Source organism: Mesoplodon densirostris, chromosome 17, assembly GCF_025265405.1.
Source record: "Mesoplodon densirostris isolate mMesDen1 chromosome 17, mMesDen1 primary haplotype, whole genome shotgun sequence".
NCBI lineage: Eukaryota > Metazoa > Chordata > Mammalia > Artiodactyla > Ziphiidae > Mesoplodon > Mesoplodon densirostris.
In genome coordinates, this window is record NC_082677.1 from 77,440,634 (window position 1) to 77,452,785 (window position 12,152).

At 49.2% G+C, this 12,152-nt stretch overlaps 1 protein-coding gene across 5 annotated transcripts in view; it reads left to right on the forward strand.

Annotated features, from left to right (window-relative positions):
* Positions 1-12,152, forward strand: part of TMCO3 (transmembrane and coiled-coil domains 3) — a 31,694-nt gene that overhangs the window by 1,263 nt on the left and 18,279 nt on the right. For 3 of the 5 annotated variants that reach the window (XM_060080062.1, XM_060080061.1, XM_060080066.1), the window contains 5 exons: positions 543-622; positions 5,689-5,793; positions 7,274-7,796; positions 9,604-9,783; positions 11,308-11,499. In XM_060080062.1, the coding sequence (XP_059936045.1) occupies positions 7,353-7,796; positions 9,604-9,783; positions 11,308-11,499 (816 nt within the window). In that variant the 5' untranslated portion in view covers positions 543-622; positions 5,689-5,793; positions 7,274-7,352. The remainder of the gene's footprint in view (positions 1-542; positions 623-5,688; positions 5,794-7,273; positions 7,797-9,603; positions 9,784-11,307; positions 11,500-12,152) is intronic. The other 2 variants (XM_060080063.1, XM_060080065.1) reach the window with 2 other exon arrangements.

Sequence of the window (12,152 nt, forward strand, 5' to 3'; positions counted from 1 at the left end):
TCACAGCCTTTTTATACTTTTTTCTGACCATTTTTTTCGGCCAGAGCGTCGTACTGTCTTACTGGTCCCAAATTTCCTTTATAATATAAATTTTTGAAAAGATAGTGTTTCAGTGATTGGATTATTAACGGAATACTGGGTTTTTGCACAGTTTAATTAACATTAAATACTTTAAAACTTTTTGTTGTCCGTAAGAATTTTCTTCTTTCCTTCCTCTCCCCTTTTTTAAACTCATTCTCCAATTTTACTGATTAGAAGTGAACCATAAATTGTATTATAAGTGCTTATAAGTGGTTATAAGTGCTTTATCTTTTAAGAAATAGACTTTACATCATCTAACTTGTTAAAGTGTAAAATAGGCTTTTCAAGTAAAATCCTCCACAGATTACATTGAGGTAGATTGCTTCCACTGGGGGTTTCTTTGCTTCCTTGGATCTTTCCACAAGTTCCCCCCTTTGTTGCCCGTTTTGTGCCCGGCCTGGAAGTTCTGGTGGCATCAGGAAGAGATACTATAAACAACCCTCCTGCTTTCCTTTTTCCAGAGGTCCTGCACCTGCTAATCCTGATCCTGCCCCATCCAAGCAGCTCGCTCTGGAGTTCCTGCCTAGAGCTCCCATACCAGGTCAGCCCCCCTCCCCCCTTTAGGGTCTGGGTTCAGCTGGGTAGACAGCTGGCCCCTAGGGTGGGCTGTCCCGGGAGCTGTGTCCCACCTGGTCCTGATGACCTCTGCCCACAGACAGAGGCTGCTGTCAATAAACCAGACTGAATTTAAGCAGTTGGATCTGCTAAATCTGAGGTGGTGGGTCTGGAAGGTCCTGAGGAAGAGAGATGGAGGGGCCTCTGGCTACAAGTGGGCAGGAGGCTGGGGGGCAGGGCTGCCAGGTTCTCGCATTTTATTTTAGCCCAGTGTGTAAAGTGGAAAAACAGGGGCGCTGCCTCCCCGCCCCCCATTCTCCAGAGGGCCTCCAGCAATGGTCTAGAGCTCTGTGGTCCAGCAGCGGGTGTCCCAGGAGAGTGCTGCACACCCTGCAGTCTCGATAGAACTCAGAGTGGAGGCGAGAGAGAAATCTTAAACTGGTGACTTTGCTCTGAAAAAACCTGGTCTTGGACTTTTTTTTTTTTTAATTTTTTTTTTATTTTTGGCTGTGTTGAGTCTTCGCTGCTGTGCTGCTGTGCACGAGCTTTCTCTAGTTGCGGTGAGCGGGGGCTACTCTTCGTTGTGGTGCGCGGGCTTCTCATTGCAGTGGCTTCTCTTGCTGTGGAGCATGGGCTCTAGGTGTGTGGGCTTCAGTAGTTGTGGCTTATGGGCTTAGTTGCTCCTCAGCATGTGGAATCTTCCTGGGCCAGGGCTCAAACCTGTGTCCCCTGCATTGGCAGGCAGATTCTTAACCACTGCGCCACCAGAGAAGCCCCAGATCTTGGACTTTTTATGTAAAATTATTGGAAGTTTCTTTGTTTTTGAGTAGACTTAATAATGAACCCATATGCCTTTTTATTCTGAATCATTTATTACAATTTTTTTTCTTAATCAAATAATCTCATCGATTTTAAAGTTAGTTTTGGGATTCCTGTTCTGCCTTTATAAAAACAAGCAAAACCTGCTAGAAATTTGACAAAGTTGGGGAGTTATATTTTAATTAACATTGGAATATGCATAAATAGAAAGTTTTAGGAGGGAAGGTTTGTGCTCAAAGTATTGATTTTTGCTATCGCACTAAATGAAAAGTAACCTTGGGTTTCACTTTAGTTGAGTCATCCTGAAAACCTTTGGTTTTAGGGCGTTTCCTACTTTAAAATATTAAAATGTCACAGGCATGTTTGCCATGCTCTGCAGTGTAAACGGTGCACATTACACACAATAGGGGTGTAGTGGGAAACAGGAAGCACTTATGTAGAGTTTTAAAAACTTTATTTTGAGATGATTATAGAGTCACATAAAGTTTTAAAAAATAATACAGAGAAATCCTATAGAATATGCATAGAAAAGCCTAAAGATGCCACCAGAAAACTACTAGAACTTATCAATGAATTTGGTAAGGTTGCAGGATACAAAATTAATGCACAGAAATCTCTGGCATTCCTATACACTAACAATGAAAAATCAGAAAGAGAAATTAAGGAAACAATCCCATTTACCATTGCAACAAAAAGAATAAAATACCTAGGAATAAGACTGCCTATGGAGGCGAAAGACTTGTACTCAGAAAATTATAAAACACTGATGAAAGAAATCAAAGATGACATAAACAGATGGAGAAATATACAATCATTATTGTGCAAATGACTATGCTACCCAAAGCAATCTACAGATTCAATGAAATCCCTGTCAAATTACCAATGGCATTCTTTATAGAATTACAACAAAAAATTTTACAATTCGTATGGAAACACAAAAGACCCCAAATAGCCAAATCAATCTTGAGAAGAAAATGGAGCTGGAGGAATCAGGCTCGCTGACTTCAGACTATACTACAGTAATCAGGACAGTGTGGTATTGGCACAAAAACAGAAATATAGATTAATGGTACAGGATAGAAAGCCTAGAGATAAACCCACGCACATGTGATCATCTAATCTAAGGCAAGAACATACAGTGGAGAAAGACAGCCTCTCCAATAAGTGGTGCTGGGAAAACTGGACAGCTACTTGTGAAAGAATGAAATTAGAACACTACCTAACACCATACAGAAAAATAAACTCAAAATGGATTAAAGAGCTAAATGTTAAGACTGGACACTATAAAACTCTTAGAGGAAGACATAGGAAAAACACTCTGACATAAACCACAGCAAGATCTTTTTTGACCCACCTTCTAGAGTAATGAAAATAAAAACAAGAATAAACAAATGGGACCTAATGAAACTTAAAAGCTTTTGCACAGCAAACCATAAACAAGATGGAAAGACAACCCTCAGAATGGGAGAAAATATTTGCAAATGAAGCAACGAACAAAGGATTAAACTCCAAAATATACAAAGAGCTCATGGAGGTCAATATCAAAAAAACAAACAACCCAATTAAAAAATGGGCAGAAGACCTAAATAGACATTTCACCAAAGAAGACATACAAATGGCCAAGAGGCACATGAAAAGATGCTCAACATCACTAATCATTAGAGAAATGCAAATCAGAACTACAATGAGGTATCACCTCACACTGGTCAGAATGGCCATCATCAAAAAATCTAGAAACAATAAATGCTGGAGAGGGTGTGGAGAAAAGGGAACCCTCTTGCACTGTTGCTGGGAATGTAAATTGATACAGCCACTGTGGAGAACAGTATGGAGGTTCCTTAAAAAACTAAAAATAGAGCTACCATATGACCCAGCAATCCCACTACTGGGCCTATACCCTGAGAAAACCATAATAGGGCTTCCCTGGTGGCGCAGTGGTTGAGAGTCCACCTGCCAATGCAGGGGACATGGGTTTGTGCCCCGGTCCGGGAAGATCCCACATGCCGTGGAGCAGCCGGGCCCGTGAGCCATGGCCGCTGAGCCTGTGCGTCCAGAGCCTGTGCTCCACAATGGGAGAGGCCACAACAGTGAGAGGCCCATGTACCGCAAAAAAAAAAAAAAAAAAAAAAAGTCATGTACCACAATATTCATTGGAGCACTATTTGCAATAGCCAGGACATGGGAATGGATAAAGAAGATGTGGCACATATATACAATGGAATATTACTCAGCCATAAAAAGGAGCGAAATTGGGTCATTTTTAGAGATGTGGATGGACCTAGAGTCTGTCATACAGAGTGAAGTAAGCCAGAAAGAGAAAAACAAATATCGTATATTAATGCATATATGTGGAATCTAGTAAAATGGTACAGATGAACCTATTTGCAGGGCAGGAATAGAGATGTAGACGTAGAGAACAGACATGTGGACACAGTGGGGGAAGGGGAGGGTGGGACGAATTGGGAGATTAGGTTTGACATAAATACACTACCATGTATGAAATAGATAGCTAGTGGGAACCTGCTATAAAGCGCAGGAAGCTCAGCGCGGTGCTCTGTGATGACCGAGAAGGATGGGATGGCGGGGGTGGGAGGTAGGTCCAAGGTAGGGGGGATATAGGTATACATATAGCTGATTCACTTCATTGTGCAGCAGAAAGTAACACAACATTGTAAAGCAATTATACTCCAATAATTTTTTAAAAACTCGATAAATTCAGAAAATACAGAGAAATCCTATAGACCCTTCACCCAGTGTCCCCAGTGGGAGCTCCTGCAAAACTATCATAAGCAGGAGCTGGGAGAGATACAGCCCACTGCCCGATCCGGATGCACCAGGGCACATGCACACACTCTGTGTGTAGATCTGTGTGATTCTGTCACACGTGCACACGTGTGTGGCCACCACCACTGTCAGGGCACAGAACACGTCCACCCCACAGGGTCCCTCCTGCTGCCTTGTTACGTACACAGCCGTCGCCTCCCCCTTCCCTGGGCCCTGACCCCCACTGTCCCTTCCCCGTCTCTGCAGTTTGTCATTTTAAGAAAGTTGTGTAGGGAGTTCCTGGTGGCCTAGTGGTTAGGATTCTGAACTTTCACTGCCAGGGCCCAGGTTCAGTCCCTGGTCTGGGAACTGAGATCCCACAAGCCTCGCAGCCAAAAAAAAGAAGAAAGAAAAGAAGTTGTGTAAATGGCATCATGCGTGAGCGTGGCAGGCTCTCTTCGGCCTTGAGGTCACCCGGGTTACTGCGTCAGTCGTTCAAGATGTGGAAATTTTAAGAATTCGTTATAAAACCACAACAAATCCAGAGTGTTTTTTTAATAATTAAAAATAACAATAACAAAATAACACTATTTACTGAAAAAAATGTTACAGTTTAGTAGTCTCTAGGATTTGGTAGCCGAGTTTGAAGGTAAAATGAGATGTTTATGAAAAAGGAGTGGTTCATGTCTTAAGGTCTGTAAATAGCTTCATGTTCATGGTAAAAGCTCTTTTCAGTGGAAATATTAGTATGACTACCACTAAAATTCTCAGAGGTTTTTCATAAAAGTGAATAGCTGTCTTCGGTGTTTTGGGGATAGGGATAGCTAACTTCAGGAACTTGTCCGGGGGAGGGGCCCGCAATGGACGGAGGGGTGTTACATACCAGCTGTGCAGCAGTTTATTTTCCTGAAGTTTGAAATCTGTAGAAGAATCACTTTCTGAGATCTTTTGGAGAAAATGTGTGTGTCTAGGTCTGTGCAGTTAACAGAGCGCCTGAAATTTGTGTCTCGGTTCTGAAGAATATTAAATGTGTGCACGTCTGAAGTAGTGCTTGAATTCTTTCTTTCCCCTGCAACAGTAGGAGCTTAGCAGTTGAGTCAATAAAATAACAGATCAGCGATATTGCCGGCTGTCTGTGTGACTGATCGGTGGTTTGTTTGCTTAAGGTGGTAACGTTTACTTAAGGTTGTATTAAAACTGTGCCAGGGCTTCCCTGGTGGCGCAGTGGTTGCGAATCTGCCTGCCAATGCAGGGGACGCGGGTTCGTGCCCCGGTCCGGGAAGATCCCACATGCTGCGGAGCGGCTGGGCCCGTGAGCCATGGCCTCTGAGCCTGCGCGTCCAGAGCCTGTGCTCCGCAATGGGAGAGGCCACAACAGTGAGAGGCCCACGTACCGCAAAGAAAAAACAACAAAAAACTGTGCCAGTGAACTCAGTAACTCAGCCCTACTCGATTCTCCCACCTCATTAGGAAGCGTGCTGTCCTGCATCCGTGGATCCTCCAGGAGAGGCTGGGACCCAGAGTATCTAAACAAGTATTGAAATCGGACAGTTTCCTGACTTTTTACCCAGAATGGTGAGCCAGTGTGCAGTCTTTCATGGGTGACTTCTGGTTGTCATTCTGAACACGGGTGGCTCTCCTGGCCTCAGCGGTCACCTCTTCAGGGTCTGCTGAGGTGCATGGAGCGGTCGCCCCCCCACACCGCCAGCTGCTGCTCTTTGCTGCATCCCCACATATGTCTTTGTAAGCTCTGTCGGGGTCCACTTTCTGTTGGCTGTCGTTCCTTGGTTTGGTCAGGATTCTACCTCCAGAAGTGCACACACTTATTTTTGCTAATCTGCTTTACCTGGGAAACCAGATTAAACTCATTAGAATTGGGATTACCAGTGAAATGAAAATATATACATTCTAGAATAACCTGATTCCTTGGAAACGGTGGGTTTTGTTTTGTTTTCTTTTCTTTTTGGCATAAGGACTTGGGCCTAGTTGCCAGGCTCAGTGTGTGTATTTCAGGGCGCGTCTTACTGGGCTCTCCTGCATTTGTCACCTCTTCCGTCTTTGTTCTCTATCTTCCTGCCTCCGAGGTCATTCTTTCTTGGTGACCCTGCTGACCCCGCCTCCACCTGCGCCTCAGTCAGCCCTCCTCTGGGCGACACAGCTGCAGCTCCCCCCGCTACTGGGCCGGGGTCCTGTCTGCGCCCCGCCGGCAGGATGAGCCCACGGGCACTGCTGGAAGTCTTCCGTAAGGGCGAAGAGGAGGAGCCTGGATCTGCACGATAGACAGTGTTTGAGTGTGGTTGTAGTGCGCAATTTCTGTTCTCTCCTTGACCTCTCGTTAGCACGTAAAGGTAGACCGACATTGGAAATCTGACGGCATTCCGGGTGACTCAGGAAAGCAGACGGTACGGCCCAGCCAGCTCATAGCAGTTCGGCTCCATTTCCCAGCCCCTCGGACCTGGTTCCAGGGCCCCTCGTCTGTGATGGGGGAAGCAGGTGGTGTTTCCCGGCCTTTGATATGTGGACCCTCTTAAATGGAATTGGTTTTTGTCTTTTGCACATGGTAGATTTAGTAGATATATGAGGCCGGGTTTCACTTTAAAAAATTGCTTTTAAATTCAGATGTAATTGGGCTTCCCTGGTGGCGCAGTGGTTGAGAGTCCGCCTGCCGATGCAGGGGACACGGGTTCATGCCCCGGTCCGGGAAGATCCCACATGCTGCGGAGCGGCTGGGCCCGTGAGCCATGGCCGCTGAGCCTGCGCGTCCGGAGCCTGTGCTCCGCAACGGGAGAGGCCACAACAGTGAGAGGCCCGCGTACCACAAAAAAAAAAAAAAAAAAATTCAGATGTAATCTTTAATCTCAGCTCTTCATCAGGCACCGTACTTTAAATTCAGTATTTGATTGTAATCTAAGTGCAGCAGATAGTTCAGATGTTGATCTACGAAAAATAACATTTTCCTCGGAAAAGTGATAGTTTTTAGTAATTATTTAAAACTTTAATCTCAATAGCAGTGAGTCATCATTCAACTATATGTGTCAATACATCTCTCTTTCAGCTGAAAATGCATATCTCAAATGCAAGCCCGACTTAGCAGGGATCTTTGGACTGCCTTGCCCTGTCCCTAAAATCGGATCATGAAGGTGCCGGGGAAAAGCCACCTCTGGGTGTGGCTCCTGTTCCTTCACCTGCTGGCCAGCGGCGTGGAGCACGAAGAAGTGGTGAGACACGCCATCGAGTTGCGCCGGGGCCAAGGGGCGGCCGTCACCCAGAGGAGACAGTGGGTCCTGGACGGTTGCAGAAAGCTCTCCGGGCTTCTTCACCAGAAGGCTGTGGTTCTTAACAAACTGAAAAGTGCAGTCAGAGCAGTGGAAAAAGACGCCAGCCTTTCGGACGAAGAGAAGCTGTTTCAGGTGCACATGTTTGAAATTTTCCAGAAAGAGCTGAATGAAAGTGAAAACTCAGTCTTCCAGGCCATCCACGGACTCCAGAGAGCCCTGCAGGGCGACTACAGGGACGTGGTCAACGTGAAGGAGAGCAGCAGGCAGCGCCTGGAGGCCCTGCGGAAGGCAGCCATCAAGGTGGGCCCAGGGCGGGGGCGGGGTGCGCCAGCGGAGGGCGGCTCGGCAGGTGGGAGCCGCCCAGGGCCTCCGGTCTGGCTCAGCAGGTGCAGGAGAGCCGGTCCCTTTGCACAGTCACTTAGCAGAGCCACATTTGAGCACTTCTAGGGGTCTCTCATGCTTTCTCCATGGTGGAAATCCCTGGGTACTGAAAAGAGTTACTCATGTTCACCCAGTGAACTGACGTGGAAATAAGCCCATTGTAATTGCTGTCCAGGTTTTGAGCTTCTGATAAGAATTACTTTTAGCGTGAAGGCAGACTTTCTTCAAGGCCCACATGCTGAAAACAAAAATATTAAAGGTAGTTTTAAACAAACGTATACATTTGAATTAAGGATTTTGATGAAGGATACTTTTATTTTATTTTTAATTTTTATTATTTTTAAAATAAATTTATTTATTTTTGTCTTTTGGCTGCGTTGGGTCTTTGTTGCTGTGCGCAGGCTTTCTCTAATTGTGGTGCGCGGGCTTCTCGTTGCAGTGGCTTCTCTTGTTGTGGAGCACGGGCTCTAGGGGCACAGGCTTTAGTAGATGCGGTGCATGGGCTCAGTAGTTGTGGCTTGCCGGCTCTAGAGCACAGCCTCAGTAGCTGTGGCGCACGGGCTTAGATGCTCCACGGTATGTGGGATCTTCCCAGACCAGGGCTCGAACCCGTGTCTCCTGCATTGGCAGGTGGATTCTTAACCACTGCGCCACCAGGGAAGCCCCTGAAGGATACTTTTAAAATGATGAGAAGAAACTATTATTACGTCAGCTGTGATAGTTATATAACATTTTAAAGCTATCATTTAAGCCATCTGTTATGTGCCAGGCACTTTAAGTATACGAAGTATCATTTCGTCTTCATGGAAAGGCTATGGCAATATTATACAGCTTAAAAAGTAAAGAAGATACAAATTATTAAACTTTGTTTTACCCAAGTGTGGTAGTTTGGGTAGGAATATGGTGATGGAGTCAGTAGCCCCCTGGACTCGGGCATCCTGCCTGTTGTTGGAAACAGACCGCCCCCTCCGAGCGGGATCACCGCCTCACCAGGTCCTTCGCACGGGTGGGACATTAAACTCCTTGGCGTTAAAGAGGGAGTCGCAGGGGTGTCGGTTTGTGGTAGTTTTACGGTAGAACAGAGAACAAACACGAGTTTGAGTGGCACTGACCCCGCACGCCTGCTCTCTGCTGGTTCTGGCCTCACGGGTCTGAGGCGGTTCAGGCGCTGGGGGCGCTGAGTAGAGGCCGCAAAACGGCCGAGCCTGTGCCTGGGGCCGCCCTCCGCTCGGCGCCCACTCCGCCTCAAGCGTGAGCAAGTGGTAGGGATTTCATTTGCGATCCCTCAGGCTTGAGTACGGTTGTGTGCCGTACATGTGTTAAACTCTGTTCCCAGCACCACGCATCACCTGTGCAAGTAAGTAATGCTGTCAGCTTCTCCTGGAACATCTCCCCTTGGTAACTTGGAATTCGACTGTGTATTCCGCTTAGAAATGTCTAGCTAAATAATCAAGTGCCACAGCTGGGCTTCCACATGCAGTAGGCACCGTGGCTGGAACAGCATCAGGGTCAGCGGGTGGTTTTCGTGTGAAGAGAGGACCTTGAGCGTCTCTTTACGGTTGTGTGTTACATTCATGTGTGTGTAAGTAGCCTTCCTGCAGGGTTTGCTCTGAGAAGTTTGAGTGCCCTGGTGCACCCGGCCTCCCCTGCCACGTTCGCGGTGTGGGCAGGTCATCCAGGTTTCCTTCGTAATAAACACCACTCTTCATTTCTTACAAATGAATAGGAAGAGGCGGAATATGTGGAACTCCTGGCAGCAGAAAAACATCAGGTTGAAGCTCTTAAAAGCGTGCAGCATCGGAACAAAAGTTTATCCCTCCTGGATGAAATTCTCGAGGATGTGAGGAGGGCGGCCGACCGTCTGGAGAAGGAGACGGAGGAGCGCGCGTTCGATGACAACAAGTCGGTGAGTAGCATCCACGGCAAGGTCCTCTCCGCCTGCCGAGCCACTGAGAGGATGTGCACTTGGAATTGTTTGCGGTGTACGGTAGGGCAGGCTGAAAATGAAGATGAGGCTTAAGCACTTGTGTGCTGTAGCAAGTAACTTGTGTGGCCCTGAAGACGTGCCCGGTTTCCTCTGATTCCCGCCCCGCCCCGTGTTTGGTCAGCACCCCCATCCCCGACGGCCCCGCCCCCAGCAGCTCATGTGTTTCCCCGGCCTTGGCTCCGGTCTCAGGAAGCTGGCCCTGGACGGCCACGTTTCGGTGCAGATCTGCCTGGGGAGAGGCTCGCTCCTTACAGGAAACCACCTTTGGGTCCCAAGCAGCATGTCAGACTGTGAGTCCTGGGACGGACTCAGGAAAGGGTTAGGTAATGACCGCAAACCAGAGCAAAGCTGGAGAGGGAAGAGGAGTGGGGCCCTCAGTGACCCCGGGGCGGGGGAGGCTCTGGGTGTGTGAGGGCCGTGCGCCTGGGGAAGAGTGTCCTTGCCTTTACCCCGCTCACCAGGTACCCTGCCCTCCACGACTCCGGGCTCTTCCACACTGGCCCTCCCCCGGTCCTCTGGGATGCCAGCCGCGTCCTGTGGTTCAGTTCAGCCTGGCACCGGCCCCATGGGGCTGGCGCAGACCCTGTGGGGACAGGCCCAGCCCAAGGCGGCCCCCACTCCAGATGCCAGCACGTTTGCTGCGCTGCCCACAGAGCTCAGTCCGTTTGCTAGGTTGGCAGGTCAGCACGAAGGACACAGCTCAGTTGGAGGAGGTACAGGGCAGGGCGTGGGGGACGGCGGCCTCCCCCAGACACCCCCACACGTTCAGTAGCCTGGGAGCTCTCGGGAGCTCGTGCCTGAAGGGTCTTCACGGAGGCTTCGTGATTTAGGCTCCTGACAAACTCGGCCTTCAGTCCCTCTGCCCTCGCAGAGGCCGTGGTGGAGCTGCAAGTTCAGCCCTCGTCACGTGCCCGGCTCCTCTGGTGACCAGCCCCTCCCGTGGGTACCCGGGGGCTCTCCGCCACCCCTCACTCACCCGGGGGCAGGTGAGGTCGCAAGGGGCTTATTATGAAGGACAGCACACTCCTTTCACCTCTGCTGCTCTGGAGCGATTTCAGGAGCTGAGGCCAAAAGACCAAATGTAGGACAAGATGTTTGCGTCGCTCTTGATCGCTCAGGAAGTCCCGCGGGTTCGGGGCTGTGAGCGGGAAAGGGGTCTAAGACCAAATGTGTGTTTCTTGTTGCAGATCACAGTGCCGCGCCCTGAATCAGGTAGAGTAGGTGTTTGGAAGTAGTAGAGATCCTGAGCACTTCCATCCTTAAGTCACTTTTCAACTGGAAAACTTCTTTGAATTTTCTAATTTATTGGTCTTCCGTCACGCCTGACAGAATGCTGAAAACCTTCCTGTCGTTCTTCTGTGCGGGACTTACTCTCTAACATTTGACCTTGAACTTAAACACGTCTGATTCGTTGTAGTGACACAACACTGGTCATTGTTACAGGTCAGAGGGGTCAACTTTGAGGCAGTTCTGCGGGTGGAAGAGGACGAGGCCAGCTCCAAGCAGAACCTCACGAACCGGGAGGTGGAGGAGGACCTGGGCCTGAGCATGCTCATCGACTCGCAGAATAACCAGTACATCCTCACCAAGCCCAGGGACGCCACCATCCCGCGGGCAGACCCCCACCTCATAAAGGTAGCTTGCGCCTCCGCCTGGCACCCACGTCCACGGCCTAAAACCTGCCTTCGCTAGAATAGCTCCTTCTCAAGGGGCAGGGAGGGCTTGGCTGTGGTTTCACGTGTGGCCTGTGTCGACGTGGGGCGCGGCCGCCTTCTCCGGCGCCGGCTGGCTGGCGCCCCGGGCGGCCTGAGGTGCACACCTGCACCCTTGGAGGGAGCCGGTCTAGTGGGAGGACGTGGAATTCTTGCCTTGAGGTCAGCAGGGTTGTGGTTCGGGATCACTGTTTGGACTTGGCCCGTGTGAGTGACAGGTGTGCGAGTGACGGGGTGCAGCCTGCGCAGGGTCCACATCAGTCGCTGGGTCTCCAGCTAAACTCCCTGACGCTGGCATCTGTTCAGGAGAAGAGACCGAGGCAAAGAACTCAGTCTTCAAGGTGCTGCCAGGACAGACAGCCAAGGGGCAGATAGATAAGCGGTCCCCACGGGCTTGTCCCGTGTGAGGGGCTGATCCCTGAACTGCTGTCTTGAATCGAGAGGTAAAAGACAGCACGTGTGTGGCCTTCCTTGGTTTTGACCAGGTGGGGACTGGGAGGGGCTGAGTCTGAGAACGCGACTTCGTGCCCTTTGCGAGGGGCAGGGCCTCCACTGCGCAGTCGCCCCCCTTCCCCT